Source organism: Lissotriton helveticus, chromosome 5_1 (assembly GCF_964261635.1).
Source record: "Lissotriton helveticus chromosome 5_1, aLisHel1.1, whole genome shotgun sequence".
NCBI classification, from domain to species: Eukaryota; Metazoa; Chordata; class Amphibia; order Caudata; family Salamandridae; genus Lissotriton; species Lissotriton helveticus.
In genome coordinates, this window is record NC_136065.1 from 824,953,692 (window position 1) to 824,977,596 (window position 23,905).

Consider the following 23,905-nt stretch of genomic DNA (forward strand, 5'->3'; position numbering starts at 1 on the left):
CGGGGGTGTTTTCGGCGCCGAAGCGTGCTTCGGTGTCGACATGGACTGCTTCGACTTCGAGCTTTCCTTGACCTGGTGCTTCGGTGTCGATGTGGTCGGTTTATAGGAACCGGAACCACTATGATGTGGGACCGAGTGTTTCGGTTTCTGTTTCGTTGCCGGGCTCGAAGACGGGGCGTTGGAAACTTTTTTCGGTTGTCTGACCGGGCTCGAGGGCGGGGTCGACACCGTGCGGGGTCTGTTTTTCGGTAAGGGGACGTCGTCACTCACGGTTTGTTGGACGTCGATTGCCTCGACGTCGGACTCGTCCGCTTCTGACCCCGCCTCGTCGGCCTCTTCTTCCTCCTCTTCTGGGTGCTGGTCCTCGAACAGCTCCGGGATTGCTTGTGACTGCATTCTCGATACCTCGTGTCTTCGGGCTCGACGGTTTCTAATCGTCGATTTTGACGAGAACGCTGCACAGGCCTCACAGTCCCTGGATTCGTGTTCAGGGGACAAGCAGAGGTTGCACACCTCGTGTAGGTCCTTGTGTGGGAACTTAGCACCACACGTTGGACATTTTTTGAATGGAGTCCTTTCCATGGACCCCGGGCTGGACTACGTCGAGTTTCTCGTAGTCGTCGTCCTTCGAACCGCGTTGGTATGGAGTGAAGTCGCGTTCGATAACGATACCGTCGATTTGGAAAGGAATACGCGCCGGTTATAACCTTCTTTGTTGAAGTCAGTCCGGAGCGCTTCGATCCTCATCCGAACCCGATGGCGGAAAAAAACAATCTAAGGATGGAGCCGATGCCCATGCGCACTAACACCGAGAGGAGGAGTCACCTATGACGACAAAGACTTCTCCAGAAGAAAAACAAAGTGCAATCATCCGAGCCCAACACCAGATGGCGATCTATTCATAAATGTACCATCTGCAGCCCATATGCCTCGAACAAAGGCAGGGTCGTCCGAGCATGGACGGTGACGCCTTGCAACATTCCGGTCAACCGGCGCACCAGAAGCGGGCCTGGACCAGGTGCCCAAAAGGACATCCGTCAGGGCCTCATTAAACGGCAGCAGAGGCTCCTGGGGGCATGACTGCGGTTTAAACACTTCGGTCAGAATGTTCGGTTTGACCTTCGCAACGGGGAGCTCAAGGTGCAAGGCCTTGGCAGCCCTCATCAGGACCACCGAATAGGCAGCACCTGCCTCAGACGCCACAGGGGACGGGGAGACAAACCCAGGGTTGGGCGACTCGTCCAGGCCACTGGCATCACCCAGATCACCTACCCAGTCCACATCATACTGGCAGGCACGGGATAGAGGGTCCTCAGACCCCTCCCAACCCTCTCCATACTCATCCTCATCATACCCATATTCTGGGTCGACGATATAGACATCGGGGTCAACGGGCGCCATCGGCGTCGGATCCAGCGTCGGCCGACGCCGGTCCGACTCCGCGTCCGGAGTCGGGGAGGAAATGGGGGTGGCGCCGCGCGGCGTCGGTGCCGGGGACCCGACGCCGGCCGGAGCCGACGGCGGAGTCGCTGCACCACGCGGGGGCGGTACCACGGGTAGGCCCACAGGAACCGACGCCGGAGAGGCCGGGAGACCAGCCGGCGACGAACCAGAGGGAACCAGCGGCGCTGGGGCCGGAGCCACCGGCGGCGTCGGGGCAGGAGCACCCGAACCACTCGGGCCCCCAGACGGGACCGACGGGCCCGCAGGCGCCGTAGGCCCCGCCGGAGGAGACCTCGCCCTCATAGCAATGAGGAAGGCCTCGATCTCCTCACGCGACGCGCCTTCCCCAGGGACCGACGGGTATGGGGTAGACTGCGTCGGCGACCCACGCGGGGCCGCGGGGGTGGGGTCACCCGAGCCCCCGGCCGCATCACGCGGGCGTCGGGGGGAGTCGGGGGTGCGATGGCGACGCCCCGACTTCTTGTGCTTACCTGACGAACCGGAGGAATGGTGGCGACTCCCAGAGCGCCCATGGCGGCTCCGCGATCGTTCCCTCGACCGCTCCCTCGACCTCCGACCGGACCGGGACCGCTCTCGACGCGGGGCCGACACCCGGAGCTCGAGAAGCTTGCGGGACCGCTCCCGCCTAGCTTTTCCAGTCAAGGCCCGACAGTCGACGCAGGACTCCACGTCGTGGTCCGCGCCCAGACACCGGAGGCAGAGTCGATGGTGGTCGGTGACCGACATCATGCGGTCGCACTCGTCGCAACTCTTAAATCCAGGCATCCTACCGGCACCGTAGAAAGATTTAGTTTTACAAACACTTGGTCAAAAGACCGGAGTACTGCTCTTCGGATCTGCGCTAACTGGCGCGGAAACAAGAAGAACTGACGTCAGCGCGCGGAGGCGGCGTCTATATACTCCAGCGACGTCATCACGGCGCACGACGCCGACGACGCGGAGCCGCAGGGGACGCCTGCAGACGACGCCTACCGACGTGCAGGGGTACTGCTACGCAAAAGTTTCCGGATCCAGACTGACGCCTGGGGATATTCTAAGGTAAGGAATCTAATACTAACCTGTTTCTTTCAGATGTGCCTGGCCTGGGCACACCTCTATTTCTCCCTGTACTCCAGCCTTGTATTTCCTTTCGACTGTTGTCTTTCTGTTTGAAGCCAACCGGACAGCTTTTAGTGGGTATTTTATTCACCTGCCCTGTGTTTATTGTTATCTTTGGGTCATCTGTTAGTATTATTTTATTCTCTCTTGTTGTTCTTTACCCTGTCAGAGATGTCCACCCGTAAAACTAGGAGCCAGAGAGCTGGAAACGATAAAACTAAAAAAGTTAATGGCACCCTAGATAACTTTCTCTCTCGGACAAACTCTCTGATAGATCAGGGTATTTCTTTAATGGAAAGGAGGGTTTCATTGGATCTTGCTCATGCGAAAAGGTCTTCATTGGGCAACATAGCAATGATACATTCCCCGCCTCAAGGTCTGATTAACCTTGTTACTTCTGCTGGGATGCCCACTAATGATTCCACTCCTGTTAGCTGTCAATCATTAATACCCATCAATGTTCCCGTTATGAGCACATTACCCTCTACCATCCCCCATTCACCCGTGATAGTTAATCATGGCGTCATTGGCTCTTCCCAGGCGGGTGGGTTAGACACTACTATGTTAACTCCAACTGTCCCGAACCCAACAAATTCTCCAATTGATAACCCCGCCATAACCTTACAAGGGTCCATGGGCTCTAACTCTGGGGGGGATAATCTAGGTGTGGCGATTGTGAATGATGGGACCCTTCAGGCCCCCATTGATCACACTGAGACTGACCCTTTAGATTCTACTCCGCATTTATTATCTCTAGGGGTTCCGGATGATATAACACACGATAGTAGCCTAGCCAGCATTTTGGATATTAGCGGAAGCAATGACTCACTAATTAATTCAGGGGACGGGCTTGACTCCCTAATGGATTCTATGTCTACCTTGTTAAAATCATTGCTCTCGCCTTTGGAGACTAGGCTCTCTAACATAGAACATCAACTTGCCACTATCCTTGCGTTACAAGACCCCAGGCTGACTACTCCTGGCCCCTGTTCTTCGGTGGTTTCACCGCCTGTTACTAATACTGGGACTGTTAACACAAATCCACCCACGGGGAGTATTCCGGTTCCTACAATCAGTTCTTCCACCACTTTTCCGCCGGCAACTAACATAGTGAATAATATCAAACCCTCCACTTCCACATGTCCGAGTGTAGCGAACAGAAATGTACCTAGTGCAGTGAGCAGAAGGACACCTAACAACCCAGCTCCTACTATTCCCCAGTCACAGTCCAGAAAAACCACTACGCGACGTAACATCAATCTACCACCTGATGCATGTCCGTATGTGGTCGTTCTGACGGGGATTCCCGAGCTGCCAATGTCCACCTCTGAGCCCTTTTGGGCGCTTAAAAATAAAATATGCCACTGGCTAGACAAAAATTACCCTCCACCACCTAGTCTAAACAAGAATATACTTATGGTAGAACGGGCACCTTGGGTAGGTGGGAAGAAGAAAAGCATAAAGGGTGATTGCGTTATCATCACGTTTGAGGACCCACGACTTGTAGAATTTATTTGTTCCTCTCCTCCTTGTGATAGCAAGTCTGTGGTATCAGCCAAACCCCTGTCCTTTTTTTATGCGCAAGAGAGCCATAAGGATGCTAGGTGGAGTTGGTTGAGGCCGGTTAAGAAAGGATTGGGTGGAGGCTGCAATGGGAACACTCCATCCGTATATCAGAACCCGCAACAGTGGGGAATGCCTGTAGAGGAAGGATGGAATCTAGTCCATAGGAGGAGGGGGCATCAGTGGAAGGGAGATTCACAGTTCAATGGAGAAGGATGGGGCCCACAGCTCAACTATCCCTTATTTCCTTGTTATAATCGTTTTAGCGGGTTGGAAGAGGTGGATTGACCATCACCTCAGTGTATTGAAGATACCAAGGGTTGTGGGGCATTTACCCCCATAGATAGTGGTTCTATCGTTGTGACCAGGGAGGAATTACCCGACCAGGGAAGCATTATTCCAGAGCTCTTTACAGGGGATGTTGATTTTCAGGCCACCCCGGATACACTTTCGCTGTCCCCTTCCCTTGTTAAAATCCTGTCCTGAAACATAGCGGGCTTAAAGAAAAACTTGCCCGATCCGGAATGGAATAAATTCCTAGAAGATTTCCACATCTGTATGTTCCAGGAAACCTGGTGCGTAGAGCCAGAACATAAGCAGGGTTACTCTACATTTTTTGTTCCTGCAACACAGCTTGGGAGGGGGCGTCCATCGGGTGGTCTACTCATTTGGATCAGGATAGATTTGAATTGTGAGGTTATTGTTAACTATATCCCCTGTGATGACATCCTCCATATAACTATTAAAAGGCAGTCGACCAGGAATGCTCTCGAACTTTTCTGTATCTATGTCAGGGGGCTCCCAGGGGGCCAATCGTCTCCAATACTGGAGTTATTGGACAATAGGCTTTCATCCCTCCCCTCTAAATCCTCAGTACTGGTGGGAGGTGATTTTAATTGTACATTTGAGCCTCTTGATGAGGATGAATTTTTGGATTATCATAATAAACCAGGAAACCAGTTAATTCCATCCTTATCTCTGGCCCCAATTAAGAAATGGTCGGCTCGAGCTATCCAGTTAAATGCCCTGGTGTCTGCCCATGACCTATGGGCCCTAAACGGCCGTACTAAATCAGATCGTATGGGCGCCACGACCTTCAATCGAATAGGCTGCCCGTCAAGAATTGACTACATCCTTTTGGATGTATGGTCATGGGCTAAACTTGTTGATATGGAGGTCAGTCAGAGGATCGATAGTGACCACAATCCCCTCTGCATGGGTATGTTTTGGGGAGATAATATTGGTGAAGACGCCCCAAATGAGCTGGTTACCAAAGAACTAGTCCCTTCTAACTGTAATCGCAGGATTAAATGGAATGTGGTTAGGTGTAATGAAGGGACACTTGAGAATATTAGGGTTTTAGTTTTGGCTGCCTCATCTGCCCTGGCATCTGTGAATCAAATTTCACTCCAGTCTCAGGGGTCGGTGCTGGAAACTAAGTATAAAGACCTCATAGGGGAGATTAGTATGCTTTTCTCCAAAAAAAACAAGGGATGCAAATTGACTAAATGCACGCAAAAAAAGGGGAACCCTTGGTATACTGTCTCCTGTAGAGAAAAAAGAAAAGCAATCTCAATAGCTATTAAAAATAAGGATGCTTCAACAGCTAGATCAGCTAGAAATGACTATCGCTCTAGTATTGCGAAAGCCAAAAAAGATTGGGAAGAGGAACATTGGCAGGCTTTAAAGGAAGCGGCTCATGGGAAAAATGCCACTGTATTTTGGAAACTGATTAACGTCCTTGATAGACGAGGCGCTGAGCCTATTCCAAATCATATAACTGAGTCCCAATGGTATTCCCACTTCTCGAAATTATATGGCGTAGGCACTTCGGAAGTTGTGCTAGCACCCCCTACATTAGGTACCGGTTGTTTGGTCCATTTAAACGGTGACTTCACAGAAGTATTGTTTACGCCCCGTGAGGTACAGGAGGCCATCCTCAAAATAAAACCGGGTAAGGCACCTGGCCCGGACGGAATACCAGGTGATTTACTGTTGCTTAATCCCTTGGTTTGGGCTGATTTTATTGTAAATGTTTTGAACCTCATTCCGCTGGGCCAGCAAGTACCCGACTCATGGAAGGGTGCTGAAGTTGTCACCATTTTTAAAAAGGGCGAGAGAGAGGACCCTGCCAACTACAGACCAATTAGTTTAATTGATGTTATTCAAAAAGTAGTTGGTAGGGTAATTGTAAATAGGATTGAGGGCTGGCTCATGGAAGGAAATATTTTGTCCCACTTTCAGGCTGGATTCAGAAGTAATGTTGGAGCAATTGATCAAGTTTTTAGATTTTGTGCAGTTTTTTGGAAAATAGTGTCAATAGCCAGAGGGAGTCTCTACCTGGCTTTTATTGATTTAAAAACTGCTTTTGATGTAATACCCCGTGTCAAACTCTGGAATGTCCTATTGGATATGGGTTTCCCATCCTATTTGCTAAATTTTATTATTAAACTCCATGAGGGTACCTATGCTAGGATACGTTGGGGGGCGCAGCGGCAACTTACTAAAAGTATACCTGTTAACAGAGGGGTGCGGCAGGGGTGCGTGATGGCCCCTACTTTATTCTCCCTTTTTATAAATGGGGTGGTGAAACATCTGCAAGAGACACCAGCAGATGCCCCCACTGTGGCTGGGGAGAAAACGCCATCGCTCCTCTTTGCTGACGACACCCTCCTGTTATCAAAAACCCCCACAGGCCTCCAAACCCTTCTTGATCAGTTTAGTGTTTTTTGTCAGGAACGGGGACTTACAATAAACACAACTAAAACTAAACTAATGGTTATGACCACCAAGAGGAAATATAGGAACATCCATTTGACCTTGAATGGATCTCCTCTGGAGGTGGTCGAAGAGTTTGATTACCTCGGTGTTAGGATTAATAACAACTTGAAATGGGAACCCCATATATGTAAAATGATTTTAAATCTTAAAAGAGTTTCCGGCACTATTTTAAAAAACCAACGTCTCTCTGTGAGTAGGCCAGTTGCCCCTGCCTTATCAGTTTATGAGGGTAAAGCAATTGCCTCAGCTGTCTATGGCTCGTAACTATGGGGCAATGAGAATACCAATGACCATGTCCTAGCGGAGAACAAGTTTATGAGGGACTTGGTATCACTTCCATCTTCTACCCCACTTAAACCTTTATTCTTAGATCTGGGTAGAAAGTCTATCCGGGACATTCTCCAGCTCCGTCCCCTCTTATACTGGGTCCGTTTGAGGAGGACCCCCGAATTAGCTAATTATGCCTTAGTGTTAGATGAATTGTTAAAATTAAACACTGCAGGCAAAATTAAGTGGCTAAATGCTTTAAAACATCTTGCAGCAAGTGTGGGTTTAAGTGACGCTTGGGTATCCCAATCCCCTCCACCAAAACAAGTGGTGAAAAAATTATACTGGGACTGGATAGAGGCCAGGGCGCTACAGAACCCAAATTTGGGACATTTGACTGAGACTTTTTGGACCCATAAATGCACCTTAAAACTGGAATTGTTCTTGGATTTCATTCAGATTCCTCGGGAAAGGACCTTATATCTTAAATTTAGATATGGAACATTGCCCCTCAAAAGTTTTACGTCTAGATGGAATAATAGGAGGGAAGAGGATATGAAGTGTCCAGGTTGTACAAATCCCGAAGAATCATTGGGCCACTTTTTCTTTGCCTGTAAGGCATACATCCCGGCTAGGAAGAAATGGTTAAAACCAGTACTAAAGAATCTTGGTGTTAGAGATTATAAATCAGCTTTGCGTATTCTTATCTCCAACACCTCTTCTATGGCTACTATTTGTGGGGTTGCAAAGTTTTTATCATGTGCCTGGATTATTAGGACTAAGATTTTAAAAAATGTTCACCAAGTCAATTTTTCCACATAACTTTTATATGTACCTTGTGTATTTTTGTAAATAATGAATTGGTTTTATAATTATGTGTGTATTATATGTTTGTACTTTTTATGATACATGTGTCGAATAAAAGTATAATGACTTGACTTGACCAATTCGTATGACACCTTTGTGGAAAAGTAAATTTTGCCATGTTATATGTGCCTACGTGTTCCCCATCCTATGTTATATGTGCATGATCGATATGCATATGTATTCCTCTCTGATCGATTAAAGACGCAATTACAGTTGTGTCCATCTCTAGTATGCCAGTTTCCAGTTCTCGTGAAAGCAACGAATATCAGGCCTATGTAAAACTACGTTGCCACACTTCACAGTATGCACGTTAATTCATTGAATTGTCCCCGTTTCTAGGCCTCAAAAGGGCCCGGACTCAGATTCAGCTCCTGTCTCCTGAACCCTCTCCGAGGAGCGATACAGCCCCCACCTGTATCCCTGACCCTTCACTTACTTCCTGCCTCACAGTGCCCGGCCCGGCCTGGCTCTGCCTCACAGTCTGCCAAGAGTATGTTATGCTTCCAGTTATCAGTCCAGCCCTCCTTCTCTGCATTCCTAAGCTACTGAATCGCATCAATAGTTTCCGTCATGGTCTAGCCTTTATGTCTCCATGTAAGGGAAATACCGTATTAATATTCATAGAATATTCCTCGCACACGAACTACATGTAGAATAATGCATGCACCAGTCTTAATGTCTATTAGCCTATACCCTGATAACTTTTGGATTCTATCAACATGTTCTCTAAACATCAGATACTAGATATGCCTGGGTACATGTCGCTCTGACACTCCAGACTTTAGTCTCCTCTTCTAGCACAGAAGTCATAGCCCCCAGTTCTCCCTGGTAACACGTCATTGTCAGTTTGCGCGCACCACTAGGTTAGAGGTCCCAGCTGCTCAGGTAGCCCCCTCCATGTTTCCGCCCCATTTATGACATATTCTGTTACGTTTGCATCACATGTCTATGTATACGCCCTGTACACGCCTTCTTGTTACACCCACTTTATGCCTTATCTTTCGCGACTGCTACAAACCACGCCTACTGTATTGAATGTAATGTATTTTGTTTAAGTATATATATTGTGCACGGTTATTAAAAAGTTGTCCAGTCCCTTATTCCCAGATCCTGCCCCCGGCAGCTGCCATCCTATTCCCATGCAGGCTGTCCTGTTCCTGTCCTGTTATGCCTGATTAAAGCCTGTAAACTCCAGCTACCTCGAATCTTGACTCTTATTTATTGAGCTATCTGTTTATAGAGTATCCTGAAAAAATAGAACCGGTAATTAATTATTTATTTACCACACCTTACTCGACATGTTTTGATAAAGCGATACCAGAGTTGGCATATAACCGCGAGGATTATAATGCACTTAAGAGTATATGGTATGCGATATCATGGAAACGGCTAAGGGATAGATCCCGAAAGCCGCAGACAGGCTCAGCTCATGCCAGAGCACCATCTCACACGATTCCAAGCACTCTGCCTTCAGGATTGTCAAGGCCTGCCATAGGAGTGACTGATAGGAGATCTGTGTGTCCATTTAGGTTTAGATATAGGAATACTATATCTACAGCAGAGGGTGAGTACACCACTCTGCCCCAGCTGTCAAGCAGCCAGTTGTGTCTGATTTAGTTAGTCAGCCCAGGGGTGGCATAATACATGCTGCAGCCCCTGGGAGACCTCTGGGTGCACCTCAGCCCTGGGTACAGGGACTTGAGGGCCCAGTGCCAATTCAGTACCTGGGTACAATTTGGATTAGAGAGAACAGCTAGGCTGTGGGTCTGATTAGCAGGCCCACAGCCAGGGAAAGTCGTAAACCAGTGAAGCAAAAAGCAAAAATCTGGGTGATCATAGGATTGCAGACCCTACTCTCCTACAGACGTCCCCTGCTGCTGCGACAGAAGATCGTCCCGAAGATGCAGTCTGATCGGAGGATCGATAGACATGTTAAGCAGCTCGGGATACCAGACTCTTCGTGCCCAATCCAGGGCCACAAAAATGACTTTGGCCCAGTGGCACCTGATCATCTTCAGCACTCTGGGCAGAAGTGGTATAGGCAGAAAGGCATACAAAAGAACGCAACTCCACTAGCGACGAAAAGTGTTGGCGAGTGCCGCCTTGGAAATTCCAACATGCAGAATTGCAGACATTGCACGTTCTCTTCTGCGGTAAATAGATCTAACCAAGGCTCTCCCCACTGTTGAAAGAGGCCTTGCATCACCTCCGAGTGAAGACGCCATTCGTGATCCATCATGCGGCTGAGTTTGTCCGCCCTGGCGTTCAGAGAACCTACTAAGTGTTGAACCACCACAGAAATGCCTAGATGTTCCAGCCATGTCCAGAGGCGGAAGGCCTCCTGACATAGGATCCACAACCCCGCCCTGTTTGTTGCAAAACCACATGGCGGTGGTGTTATCTGAGAACACCTGCACTACTCTTCCCCGGACAGAGGGAAGGAATGTCTTCAGTGCAAGACGAATCGTCCGGAGCTCCAGAAGGTTGATGTGACCCCCCAGACTCCGCCAGAGACCAGAGGCCTCTGATCACCGCCTCTTCCATGTTGCCGCCCCATACCAGAAGGGAAGCATCCGTCACTACAGTGTGATCTGGTTGGGGAAGGGAGAGGGAATGGCCATTGACTCAATCCTGGTTCATTAACCACCACTGCAGTTGTCGAGCAGTGCCCTCCGTGATCTGAACGCAGTCTGACTGTCAGGTCCCCAGTCTATCGATCCAATAAAAAGAAGCCAGTTCTGAATAATTCTAGAAGAATGGTAATAGCAGTCTTATCAAAGTTGTGGAAGCAGCATTGGGCGCGGGGCAGACTGCAAAATGGTGGCAAGATGTTCCGAAAAGGAGAACAGGTTAGCGCTCTAGTCCGCCAGAAGGATTCGAATGATGTCGGTGAGGCGCGCGGGGAACTGCGCACTTCACCTGATCATCGAGAGGAGTAGGAGGTGTATCTGCGCGTCGCGTTTTAGTCAGGGAAAATAACGCGTCGCGAGTTCTTTCCAGAGTGACAGAAGATTAGCGTATCAACTGAATTCAAGTAAGACGGTTCCTGGTTATAGAATATTAATACGTGACTCGAGTTAGCAAAGCTAAAAGAAGAAATGTAATTCTTCATTTCCACTCAGAACAGTATGTTTCTCTGGCATGAGACTAATGCTTAGAGCGCTGTGTTTATCGAGAAGTGGAGTACATTCCTGTATTCATAGAAATACTGTAGAACCTTCAGAACTACCAATAAACCTACATTATTAGTTAAAGAGACTAGAGTGTGATACAAGATTAAGTCTGAACAGAAAAGAAGTTTAAACAAAAAAAGAGTAAGAGTTTTAGGGAGAAATTTCGAATAGAGAAGCAACTATAGAGAAATAATTTTAAAAAAACACGTAAAAGGTGAAGCAAGAAGATATTTACAAGGCAGTTGTCGCTGTTCTGTAGGTGAGCCCCCCAAGAAATAAAAGAAAGATAAGAGTTTTAGGGAAAGAAAGAGGCATAATAAACACAGTACATTTCCTTGCAGTGATTACAACTCAGAACAGAAGAACAACAGAATAGAAGAGAGGAACAAGCACACAGCTCTTTGGGTAGGTCATTACTGAACTAGAGAATCAATAGCGTAGTTAAGAAGGAGCAGGGAATATTATATGTGATTTTATTTTACAGCATTGTCAAGTCAGCAGAGCAGAACAAGAGTAGTCAAAGAAAAAGACGAAAAGAAGAAAGAAGACTACAATTGTGTGCATTCTCTTCTCTGTCCAATTCCCCTTTCCCCGTTGGGGCTCTTCTGGCTACGCATTTAAAATTTGTGTGTGGCTGGGGAGTTCTGAGGTGGAATTGGGAGCTTACGTCGTTCTGCTCCTGTGTCACTGGCCAGCAGTAAAAGACTGGTTCTGACACTGACAGATTCCCCTGATTCTGCGCCCACTGGAACTTCAGATCCCACTGCAGAACCTGCATATGCCATCTGGCATGATCTATCAGCAGGATGCAGGAGGCCGTGAGGCCCAGAACTTCAGGTCCCACTGCAGAACCTGCATATGCCATCTGGCATGATAGATCAGTAGGATGCAGGAGGCCGTGAGGCCCAGCAGCTTCAGAGTCATTCTCACCGAAACCCGGGACAGAGGCTGAAAGATCAGAATCCTAGCGCGAATAACCCGGACTCGCTGTTCGGGAGGATAGACCAGAAACCACATTGTGTCCAGAACCGCTCCGATGAAGAGGAGCTTCTGAGAGGGAATCAGGTGTGACTTTAGCACATTGATGGAGAACCGCAGCAAATGCAGGAGGTCGGCCTTAGTCTGGAGGTAGGCGACGACTGCTTGGTGCCTTCATGAGCCAGTCGTCGAGATCAATCAATCAGAGTACTTGTAAAGCGCACTACTTACCCGTGAGGGTCTCAAGGCGCTGAGGGGAGGGGGGTGCCGCTACTGCTCGAAGAGCCAGGTCTTGAGGAGTCTTCTGAAGGAGAGTAGGTCTTGGGTCTGCCGTAGGTGGGTAGGGAGGGTGTTCCAGGTCTTGGCGGCGAGGTAGGAAAAGAATCCGCCGCCGGTTGTTCATTGGATGCGGGGGATAGCGGCGAGGCTGGCTGAGCGGAGCTGGCGGGTGGGGTGTAGAAGCGGAGTCTGCGGTTCAGGTAGGCTGGTCCGGCATTGTGGAGTGTTTTGTGTGCGTGGGTGAGGAGCTTGAAGGTGATCCTCTTGCCAATGGGGAGCCAGTTTAGGACTCTCAGGTGGGGGGTGATGTGGCTGCGGCAGGGGACTTTGACGATCAGTCGGGCAGAGGCGTTTTGGATGCGTTGTAGTTGTCGTAGGTGTTTGGCTGGGATTCCTGAGTAGAGTGCGTTGCCGTAGTCCAGTCTGCTGCTGACGAGGGCCTGTGTCACCGTTCTTCTGGTTTCGGTCGGGATCCACTTGTAGATCCTGCGGAGCATGTGGAGGGTGTTGTAGCAGGAGGAGGAAACGGCGTTTACCTGTTTAGACATGGAAAGGGAGGAATCGAGGATGAATCCTAGGCTGCGGCGTTGGTCGGTGGGTTTCGGTGCTGTTCCCAGTGTGGTCTGCCACCAGGAGTCGTCCCAGGCTGAGGGGGTGGGTCAGAGGATGAGGACCTCAGTCTTGTCCGAGTTCAGCTTCAGACGGCTGCTCCTCAACCAGTCGGCGACGGCCTTCATTCCCTCGTGGAGGTTGGTTTTGGCGGTGTGTGGGTCCTTGGTGAGGGAGAGGATGAGCTGGGTGTCGTCGGCGTAGGAGATGATGTTGAGGTCATGATGGCGGGCCACTTGTGCGAGTGGGGCCATGTAGACGTTGAGCAGCGTCGGGCTGAGGGATGAGCCCTGGGGGACGCCGCAGATTAAGTCGGTGGCTTCGGATCGGAAGGGCAGGAGGCGGACGCACTGGGTACTGCCGGAGAGGAAGGACCTGGTCCCGTCATGGGCCTTCTCTTGGATTCCGGCTTCTAGGAGGCGTCTCTTTAGAGTGCGATGGCAGACCATGTCGAAGGTGGCTGACAGGTTCAGGAGGATGAGGGCTGATGTTTCGCCGTTGTCTAGTTGGCGCCTGATGTCGTCTTTGGCGGCGATGAGGGCTGTCTCGGTGCTGTGGTTTCGTCTGAACCTGGACTGGGAGAGGCCCAAGATGTTGTTGTCTTCCTGGTGGCGGGCCAGTTGCATGTTGACGATTTTCTCGATGACCTTCGCCGGGAACGGCAGCAGGAAGATGGGCCGGAAGTTCTTGAGGTCCTTTGGGTCCGCCATGGGCTTCTTGAGGAGGGCGTTGATTTCGGCATGCTTCCAGCTTTCCGGGAATGTTGCTGTTTCAAAGGAGATGTTGATGACCTTCCGTAGTTGGGGTGCGATGGCTGTGTCTGCTTTGTTGAATACATGGTGTGGGCATGGGTCTTTCGGAGATCCTGAGTGGATGGAGTTCATGACCTTGCGTGTCTCGTCTTCATTGGACCAGGAGGTCAGGCGGTTGGCGCTGGTGGTGTTCATATGGGAGGTGGAGTCTGGCGTAGTTGGGGAGGTCGTGGTGTTGAAGCGGTCATGGATGTCAGCGATCTTGCGGTGGAAGAAGATGGCTAGTGAGTCGCACAGTTCTTGTGAGGGCGGTATGTCGTTGGGGTTGGAGAGTTCCTTTACGATGCTGAAGAGCTCTTTGCTGTCGTGTGCGTTGTTATCCAGGTGGTCTTTGAAGGAGGATCTCTTGGCTAATTGATGAGGTGGTGATGTCTGCGGGTGGCATCCTTGTGGGCTGCGTGGTTGTCCGGTGTGCGTTTATGGAGCCATATCTTCTCCAGTTTCCAGCATGCGTGTTTGGAGGTCTGAAACTCGTCGGTAAACCAGGTGGCTCTCTAGCTGGAGTGGCTGTTGGAGGGTTTCTTGAGCGGGGCGAGGGTGATGGTGCAGTCATCGATCCACTATCTGAGGTTGCGGGCTGCGGTGTCTGGGGTGGTGGGGTAGGTGGGTGGGTTTTGGGCGAGGGTGGTGATCAGCTGGTCTTCGGTGACTTTGCTCCAGCAGCGGCGAGGTAGCCGTTGGGTGCGGTGGTGTGTGGTTGGTTTCTTGAAGGTGAAATGGATGCAGCGGTGGTCGGTCCAGTGGAGTTCGGTGGTGTGGTCGAAGGCGACGTGGGTGCCTGTGGAGAAGACGGGGTCCAGCGTGTGGCCGGCGGCGTGGGTGGGTGTGGTGACTAGTTGTCTGAGGCCGAGGTTGTCGATCAGGTTGGCGGAGTTGGCGTCGTTGTTCTCAAGGTGGAAGTTCATGTCCCCGAGGAGGATTTAGTCCATGGAGGCGAGTGTGTGGGTGCTGGTGAGGTCAGCGATGGAGTCGCTGAACTGAGCTCGGAGTCTGGGGCGTCTGTAGATGAGTGTTCCACACCGACTCCAACACCACCCTCAGAGGATCCGGAAGTGCAGGTGTACGGCGGTGTTGAGGGTGTCGTCTGCGTGGGTAGCGACCTTGAGGGTAGACTTGTGGACGATGGCTATTCCTCCTGCAATTCCGTTGGCGTGATCCCTGCGGGTGACCTTTTAGCCGTCCAGGATGGCTATGGCAATGTCGGGCGCCAAGGAGCCGTTCCACCAGGTCTCGGTCAGGAAGGCCAAGTCTGGGGTGGAGGTGTCGAGCAGATCCCAGAGCTCGATGGCGTTTGCGTGTGGAGCGGGTGTTGAGGAGTATGCAGCGGAGGTGGTTGGGTCCAGTCCTTGGAGGTTTGGTGGCTCTGTCGCAAGTGAAGCTGCAGGTGTGGCAGGAGAAAGGTCCGTGGGTCCGTTTCGGGGCGGCCTGGCAGCAGGGGTGGTTTCGGCAGGCGTGGAGGGTGCTGGCGTCATAGCGGAGTCTGGTGTTGTGGCGTTCGCGGGGTCCAGGGGTTCTGGTGCTGGGCGCGGAGAGGTGCAGACAGGCTTGCCTTCGGCGCGCCAGCGGCGCGGCCGCGCAGCGTCCGGCATATATGGGGAGGTGGGAGGGAGGAGCAGCTGGGAGGAGGGAGCAGCAAGTGGGCAGGGGGCGGAGCCGTAGGGGGCACAGCGGCAGGGAGACAGTGGTGCAGAAGGAAAAAAGGGGCACCAAAAGGGGGGGAAAACGAGTGGTACAGAGCACAAAACGGGGCACAAGGAGGGGGGTCAGTGGCATGGAACCAAAGGACGGAGGACACTTACCAGCGGCAGCAGGGGCACACAGTCGGAGCTGCCTGGAGGGGGAGCGACCTACCAGGAGGGTCAGGGGATAGGAGAAGACTGCCCCACCCCCTAATCTGCGCAAATGAGCTGTGACCACCGCCATCACTTTCTTGATCATGCGAGTGGCGCTGGTAATGTCAAAGGGGAGCACGGTAAACTGAAAATGCCAATGGCCTACTATGAACTGCAGGCAACGCTGGTGGGCCGGCAGGACGGGAATGTGAGAATAAGCATCCTGCGAGTCCAACGCTACCATCCAGTCTTGCATGTTGAGTGCAGACAAGACCTGTGGAGAAGCGTGGCTCAATGGTTGGTGCGGCAGACCCTGATGCAGAGATCTGGTACGGGACCAGGGTTCAATTCCTGCCTCTGCGGCTCTTGAACTCAATTTCCCCGTGTAGGAAGGTGGATACCTGACTATGGTTACCCCAGAATTTTTTGCCTTGTGTTTAGCTGGTTTTCGACTTAGTTGGCCTGGGTTCCTGCTAATCAGGGCCCCAGGCTATCTGCTCTCTCTTTAAATGGACTCCATGTACTATAGGTACATCACCAATTTGGCACTGGACACCTTATCAGCCCCTGTACAGTGCACTATAGGTGCCCAGGGCATAGGTGCATCCAAGGCCTACCAGGGGCTGCAGCATATCTTTTGCCACCCCTGGCTGGTACTTAAATCGACAACTGGCAGTTCACACAGCTGGGGCAAGGTGGTGTACTCACCCCTTGCTTAGATATAGTATACCTATGTCTAAACCTATATCTGGACACATATAAGTCACTCTTATGGCAGGCCTTTACAATCCTGGAGGCAGAGTGCTTGGTTTTATGTGAGATGGTGCTCTAGCATGAGCTGAGCCTGTCTGCAGTGTTGGAACCATTTCCTTAATGCTGTTCCAGTGATACTGCCATACCATATACTCTTAAGTGCATTATAATCCTTGCGGTTAATGCTAAATTTGGTTTGGCTTTATCAAAAAATGTTGTGTTTGGTGTCATACACTTTGGAATACTATCCCCTCGCCAGTCCTGGTGATGGGGGTAGCATCCCACCCTTCTAGAGGGAGAAGACATGTTACTTTACTTAAAACGCGGTTAATCCTAACCAGAGCCCCAGCATCACAAAAGGGACGCTGCTGCCCCGACAAGTCTGACCTCCTGCTGCTGACCGAAACTTGGCAGGGGAGGCCTGGACAAAGGGTTTCCTGTCACAGGGAGGTGTTACACCACCCCAGACAGGAGATAGTGGATTGGAGCAGGGAGGGTTGAAAGAAACTAGACACTGCCTGGTGCGCACAAGGTGTCCCAGGCAAAATCCAGTCAAACCGGCTATGGGGCACTCCAGCCCCAGTCCTGGCGTGAAACTGGACAAAGGGAAAGGGGTGTAACCATCCCCTTCCTGGGTCCCACCCATAGGAGGGACCTAGCAGGTAATCCAGCCCCTTGATTTGGAATAAAGGTAGGAGCTGTGCAGATGCACATCAGATTATCCTGACTGAAACTTATGAAACGAAACTCTGGACCCTTCGACATCCCACTCGACGTGGAAGACTGAAGAATCTCCCTTGTGGTCAAGGAGTGACCACCCTGTGCAAACAGGCACCATCCAGCACCTCGACGTTTGCTTTGTTGCAGTTCCCGCCGGAACTCGAGCGACAGAGATCGACAAGACCCAGCGTGCCTGACTTCTAACAGCCCGATCCACAGTCCCTGCAGAGCTGAGACCCGTGGAGGCGACCTGAAGCGTGGGGCCGGCCATCTTGGAAAAACTACGAAGCGCTGACCGTGCAGCATCCGAGGCTCCCTCGAAGCTGTGCATTGGAGTTTGAAAAGCTCCAGCCCCGAGCAGCTTTTGCATCGAAGCTCACCCCTCCACACTCCTCGAGTGCTGCGTGGGGCCCTTTTGCATTTTCCTGCTCGACGCGTTGGTCCGGTCGCTTGCCCGTTGGCTAGTGGCCCCAGTACCGACGAACCTTTGAATTTCCACTGCTAGTCTGGTTGCTCCAGACTGGCCTTCGCTCCCCTGAAAAGGAACACCCGCTCAGACCTTGCTGGTCCGAGTAAGAAGCGATCTTCGAATCCTGCGTGGGTTGCATTTGCCAAGGCCTGTTGACTCCGATCTTGAAGCAGACACCGCCGACAGCGAGAGTCTTAGTGGGACAGCTCGTGATTCACTCCAGGACATCCTCGGTGCCCCAGAGACCACGTGGCAGCGGAGACAAGCTTCACTACAAGCACCTGATTGCGCCCGACATTGCCTGGTTCCTTCCTGGTCACTGGCTAGTGACCCAGACTCTGTCCCCTCTGCTTTCAGGTACTCTACATCTTCGATCCACCCTTGGATCACACCGGACACTTCTCTTCTGGACGCTTGCGGCATCTTCATCTCCAGGCACCATAGATCTTCGTGACGAAACCAGACACATCTTTGCACCTGTGCACCCGCTTCCTGTGGGTGAGGTAACTCTTGAACGCCGGTGCTCCTGTAGTGGTTTACACCTCTAGTGTCCAAGTCTAAAGTTTTGTCCTTCTAGTCCAGTCGGAAGACTCTTAAAACTGTAACTCGATAACTTTTACGCACCATTGACTTTGCATTGGTGCATGCGTGTGCTTTCTGCACTGCACCCGAATCCCGCGGGCTACTCCCGTCCTAACTGCTGTTAGTCCAGTGTAGTCCCAGCGATTCACAAGGCCCTAGGCCTTACCCCTGATCGATTAGTGATTGTTATACCACTTTTTTGATATATGGTTTGAGTGGCCACCGGCCTCATCCATAACTGTGCAACTTGTATATGTTATACTGTGCTTTTGTTTAAATTATAATATATAACTTGTGTGGTGTCCTTTCATTTGATATTACAGGATTGCATATGGTAAAACAGCTGGCTTCACATGTCCTCTTGAGTAGGATAGCTTGTCTTTAAGGTTGACTTACAACCACCACCATAAGGGATTGTTTGGACTGATATAAGATGCCCCCAGAATTGAAGACATCATACATCAGGCCAACTTCTCACACCCCAGACTTGATAATTCTCGCCTCGGTGCCTAGTCTAATCATGGGTCCCACTCTGTGACTCTGGGCAATAGCTTGCTTAATCTCCACAACGGCCCCAGCAGCGCTTGGATGCCTGGCTTCAACTTGGGGGTGCCCAAGAGTGGACATTTCACAGGAAAGCGAGGATGGGTTCCACAGCGGTATGAATACAGCGCTACGAGACTTCTGGGTAGAAGTGCGCTATATAAATACTAACACATTTACATTTACCTGAGCAAGCGTCAATATTTTGAACTTCTCCTTCCAGAGGAAGCGGTTGACATACCGGAGGGCCAAGATAGGATGCAGCCCCTTGTCCTTCTTGGGAACCAGAAAGTAGTGCGAACAACCACCACAACCTACTCTGGGACAGGAACGCTCTTAATGGCTCCCCTAGCCAAGAGAGCCGTAACTTCCTGCTGGAGAAGCGCCAGATGATCCTCCGACATATGGTGGTATCGCTATGGTATGGCTGGAGGGGCAATCTCGAAAGGGAGGGAGTAGCCCCTTTGGACTATTTGCAACACCCACCTGTCCGAAGTGATGGTGCGCCAGTGGGGGAGGTGATGGCGAATCCTGCCACACTCTGGCGTTTAATGGACCTGAAAGGTCAGACTAAAAAGGTTTGGAGGCTGCTGCAGAGTTGGTGGACTGGCCTGCCCGCTGGCCCCTGGAACCTCGCCGGTTGTTTCCACGTCCCCGGCAGCGTGAAGGCTGGGTAAATTGCTGAGGCCTGTAGCCCTGGGTGGGACGTGGCAGGGTACCCCTCGCGTAGCCATGAAAGGGGCGAAAAGCAGACCGCGCCGGACGGGTGGAGAGGCCCAAGAACTTGGCCGTAGCCCGTAACCCTTTAAGCGCTCTAGGGTGTTGTCTGCTTTGTCGCCAAAAAGGTGATAGGCATGTCCATTAAGGTGTTCTGGCCATCCCCCGAAAAGCCAGTGGACCTCATCCAGGCGTAGCGGCGAAGCGCTACAGACGTTGAAATGGTCCTGCCCAGAGAGTTGCTGTGTCCAGCCCACAACGTATTGTAAACTTTTCTGCATCTCTCCCGGAGGCAACAGCCTGCGGGAGAGCACTGTCCGGGCCTCCTCCGGACACTGAGGCAGCACTTGCGCCACCGTATCCCACAGAGAGTGCAAATAATGCACCAAGAGACATGTTTACGGACCGCAGTCCTAAGCTGACGGAAGAGAACATTTTCTTGCCTAGATGGTCCAGCTTCTTGGATACCCTTTCCAGTGGAGCGGTAGTGAAGGCGCTTTTGGAGGTGGAGGCTTGGACCACCAAGCTCTCCGGGGTGGGGTGATGGGAGTGGAAAGAGGGGTTGCCCAGAGCCAGGTGTCAGCGATCATCCGGTCCACGGGAGCCCCCGTGTTGGGCCTGGACCTCGTGCCCAAAAGGACTTCTGCGAGGGCCTCATTAAAAGGCAACAGGGGCTCCGAAAAGCTTGCCGCCGGTTTAAGCACTTCAGTCAAGAGGTTAGTCCTGATCGCCACCGTAGGAAGCTCGAAGTCAAGAGCCTCGGCCGCCCTATGCAACACCACAGCATATGACGCTCTGTCCTCTGTAGCCACGGTAGGAGACAACATGCCAAGGTCGGGTGAAGTATTAAGACCACTGGCATTCCCCAGGTCCTCTCTCCAGTCCTGCTCAGTATCTAGCTGGTCAGTTAAAGGGTCACTTGACCCCTCTCCGTCCTCCTCACCCTCCTCTGGCTGCCAATCAGGCTGAAAATGGCCAGGGTGGAACACAGGGGCAGAAGTACCCATTGGCGCTGGATCCGGGATGGAGGCAGGGGTCGACGCCGGCCAGGGAGCCGACCCAGCGCCGAACACGGTAGTGGTGCCGGAGGAAGCAGGCCTGGAACCAAGGTGGGGACTGCTGCACCGGAGCTGCTGGCTGCAAAGACCTAGCCCCCCCCCAACCAAGTCCACGAGGCCCGAAGGCCCACCGGGCAGGTGGGTCTGCCCAAAGATGGCATGCATCACCTCGTAGAATGTACAAAGCTGGGCAGGGGTCGCTCCGGGTCCTGGAAAGGGAGGGATGCTCAGCGTTGAGGCGTCGGGCTCCGCTCGCGGAGTCGCTGGAGGGGCACCACCCACGGGCCTCGTCGGATCAGCCAACCGACGAGAAGTCAAAGAGCTACAATGCTTCTTCGAACAATTCTTATGCTTCGACTTACCCGACCCAGAGTGCGAAGACTTCGATGACTTGTCCGAATGGTGATGGCTCTGCGACATGTCCCTCAACCTCCTTCTCGACCGGTACCTCGAATAGCACCCAGCCGACTGTCTGCTCCCTTCGGCGTCAACAACTGACAGTTGGAGTACGAATTGGGGTTCGGCCGTGGTCACGCTCCAGGCTAAAGAAACACACACGGTGCGGATCCGTAACAGACATCAGATGGTTACAGGAACTGCAGGCCTTAAACCAGGGCAACTCTCGTGCACCTGCTCGGAGTCGAAGACTCGAAACAAGAAGTCCACAAAAGTCGAGAAAAACTCAGTCAAGAAATGACTGAGGTATCGCTCTTCCAAGAACTGCGCTGGCTGGTGCGGAAAAAGAAAGAACTGATGTCAGCGCGCGAGGGCGGCGTCTAAGTAGCTGCTGAAACATCATCCCGGCGACCACGATGCCAAAGACTGAGGCGAAGCTGGCCGACGCCACCTTCCGACGCGCAGAGGTACTGCTAACGAAAAAACGTTCAGAATCCAGTCCGATGCCTGGGGGTAATTCTAAGGTAAGGAATCTATAACTAACGTGTTTTCCAGCTCAGAAGGCTACTTCCTAGTTACCCCCAGGTATCAAAAGATATTTAAATAGACGCCTCACTCACTTTATTGTGGTATCATTGGTGCCTATCCACACACTAGTAGGGTAGAACCACCAATGCGGACTCAACCAAAAGGATGGGAGTTCCTGGATAAAATCTTAATGGATAAGCAAGGATCCAAGTAAAGAGTTTAAAAATAACTCTAGGTAAACCCAAATACTGCCTTTATTTTTAGGATGTCTAGGGTATAGGTTATACATTTGTTAATGGTTCCTACTGAACCCAATTGTTCAATGAACCCCACTACGAAAAAGCAAACATGTTTTGGCCCATACTATAAGCCCAGTCCGGGTCTGGGCCTTTCATCAGGGCCATATACTGTGTATCCCTGCCTTAATATGCATGCATACCATGCACATACGTGAGGCCTAAGGCTCTCTCCGGACTTGGTCTTCCATCACTGAAGGATATCTATAAAATAAAAAGGCCTGTCAATGAGGAAGGAGACTGATCTAAGGGTACAACGGATCATTTATGAATGTCCCCTTTTCCCACATAGTGGGGGAAATGTAGTTTTTCCCTTATCCTTAACTGTATTGGGGTGGGGTAGGACCGCTGCTGATTGTAGACACCTTTCCTAAAAGATGAAAAAATTATGAAGTGTTAAATGATTGTGTTGTACCATTTTAAAACCTCTAATTTCAACTTTTCACTGTCTGTGGGTGGTAAGCAAGACTATTTACAAAATTGTTAAAACAGATTAATTATTGATACTAAAATTAAAATGTGAGACACAGGCTTGGAGATTGCCTTCACTATGTCATATGCTTTAAACGTAAAACAAATTAAATAAAACTTGATTAAACTAAAAAAAGATTTAAAAAATTAGATATTCTTAATGTAAAGCCCAGCAGCCTACAGCCTGGCCTATATAATGTAATTGTATTATTTTTAAATCAGTACAGGATTTTACTAGAATGTAGATGGTGCTAGTCAAATGCATGTTAGGCATATTTCATTAGTTGGATTATAAATGTCACATTCGATTAATTTAATCTTAAAATAAGACCATAAGGATGTTAAAAATATAACAAACACAAGTTTAGAAAAACAAAACTTTAGACCCATTATCTTTCCAGAGACTCTAAACTCACCGTAATATTTTCTAGATCAAGATGTTTGTTATGGACAGTTTCACACAGCTTTCTGATTTTTTCTTTAATTTTGTTCATATCCTTTTCATTTAACTGCATTGCATCTGGATCAATGTCCATCTCCAAAAGCCTGATCATTAAATCAAGGCTAGCTCTGTCTAGATCCATATTCAAGCGATCTCTGCTTAAGATATACATTAGCGATGCTGTGCAAAGAGCAAGATTCTAGAAAAGAAAAGAAAGGGCACACGATTTTCAGCTCAAACTATATGAACTTAGCTTCAAACAAAAATCAGACATTTAGATAATCTGTCTCAAGTGGGAGAGGACATATTTAAAGAGCATGGTCGCATGCATGGAAAAGAATTTCACAGATTTTTTACAAAGTCTCCTGGGCCAGATTTCACATCAAACATCTTCTGAAAAAGTAAGGTTACTCATGTCCTAGCAAACAGGTTTCAAATATATGGCAGGATTTCCACACCGCAGACTTTGTAATTCACTCTGAACTTATTCACTCGGTAACACTGTATCTGGTAGAGACTATCTACCCGCAGATTCCATACCAAAGAATTATCTACAGAACAATTTAAAACCAAAAAGTCCAGCAGCACGGAATGGATAAAGCGCCAATCCTGACAGATCTCACTGTCCAGGCAGTAGTGTTTTGTGAACATGTGCAGAAAAGCTCATGTTGCTGTCTGGCATATGTCCAGGAAGGGGACTCCACTTGCTAACACAGTAGTTGCATCATTGGCCCGGGTAGAATGACCACGCAAACCCTCAGGGGGTTGCTTCTTGGCCAATGCAAAGCAAATTTTAAAGTAGAGCATGATTCACCTGGAGATGGTGGTCTTCTGCAAGCCTTATTCACTCCAACATGCCCTGGGTACCTTTTCCCAGGGGCTGACAGGTGGCCAGAGATGCCAATTGGGTTTTAGTTTCAACAAGGTTTTAGGGAACACAGGCCCTGGGCACCTGGTTGGCAGGAGCCCAGGGCACACTCAGTCAAAGCACATCAGCAATTCAGCAAACAGTGGGGGTATACCAATGCAAGAAAGATGGCACTCTCTCACAGGAGAGGCACAGATTACAGACTTTGTGAAGGTCGGTGCGCGGATATTTATAGTGGCACCAAGGGCAGAATTGACACAAGGTTTGTCCCATCAGTGTATTCCTGAATGGAGTTATTGCAGAGTGGAGGACACCTTCAACAGGGCTAGGCCAAAAGGC

At 50.5% G+C, this 23,905-nt stretch overlaps 1 protein-coding gene across 2 annotated transcripts in view; it reads right to left on the reverse strand.

Annotated features, from left to right (window-relative positions):
- The window catches only part of WAPL (WAPL cohesin release factor), a 1,132,828-nt gene that overhangs the window by 646,947 nt on the left and 461,976 nt on the right, over positions 1-23,905 (reverse strand). For both annotated transcript variants that reach the window (XM_078643290.1, XM_078643291.1), the window contains exon 9: positions 22,673-22,897. In XM_078643290.1, coding sequence (XP_078499416.1) covers positions 22,673-22,897 — 225 coding nt within the window. The remainder of the gene's footprint in view (positions 1-22,672; positions 22,898-23,905) is intronic.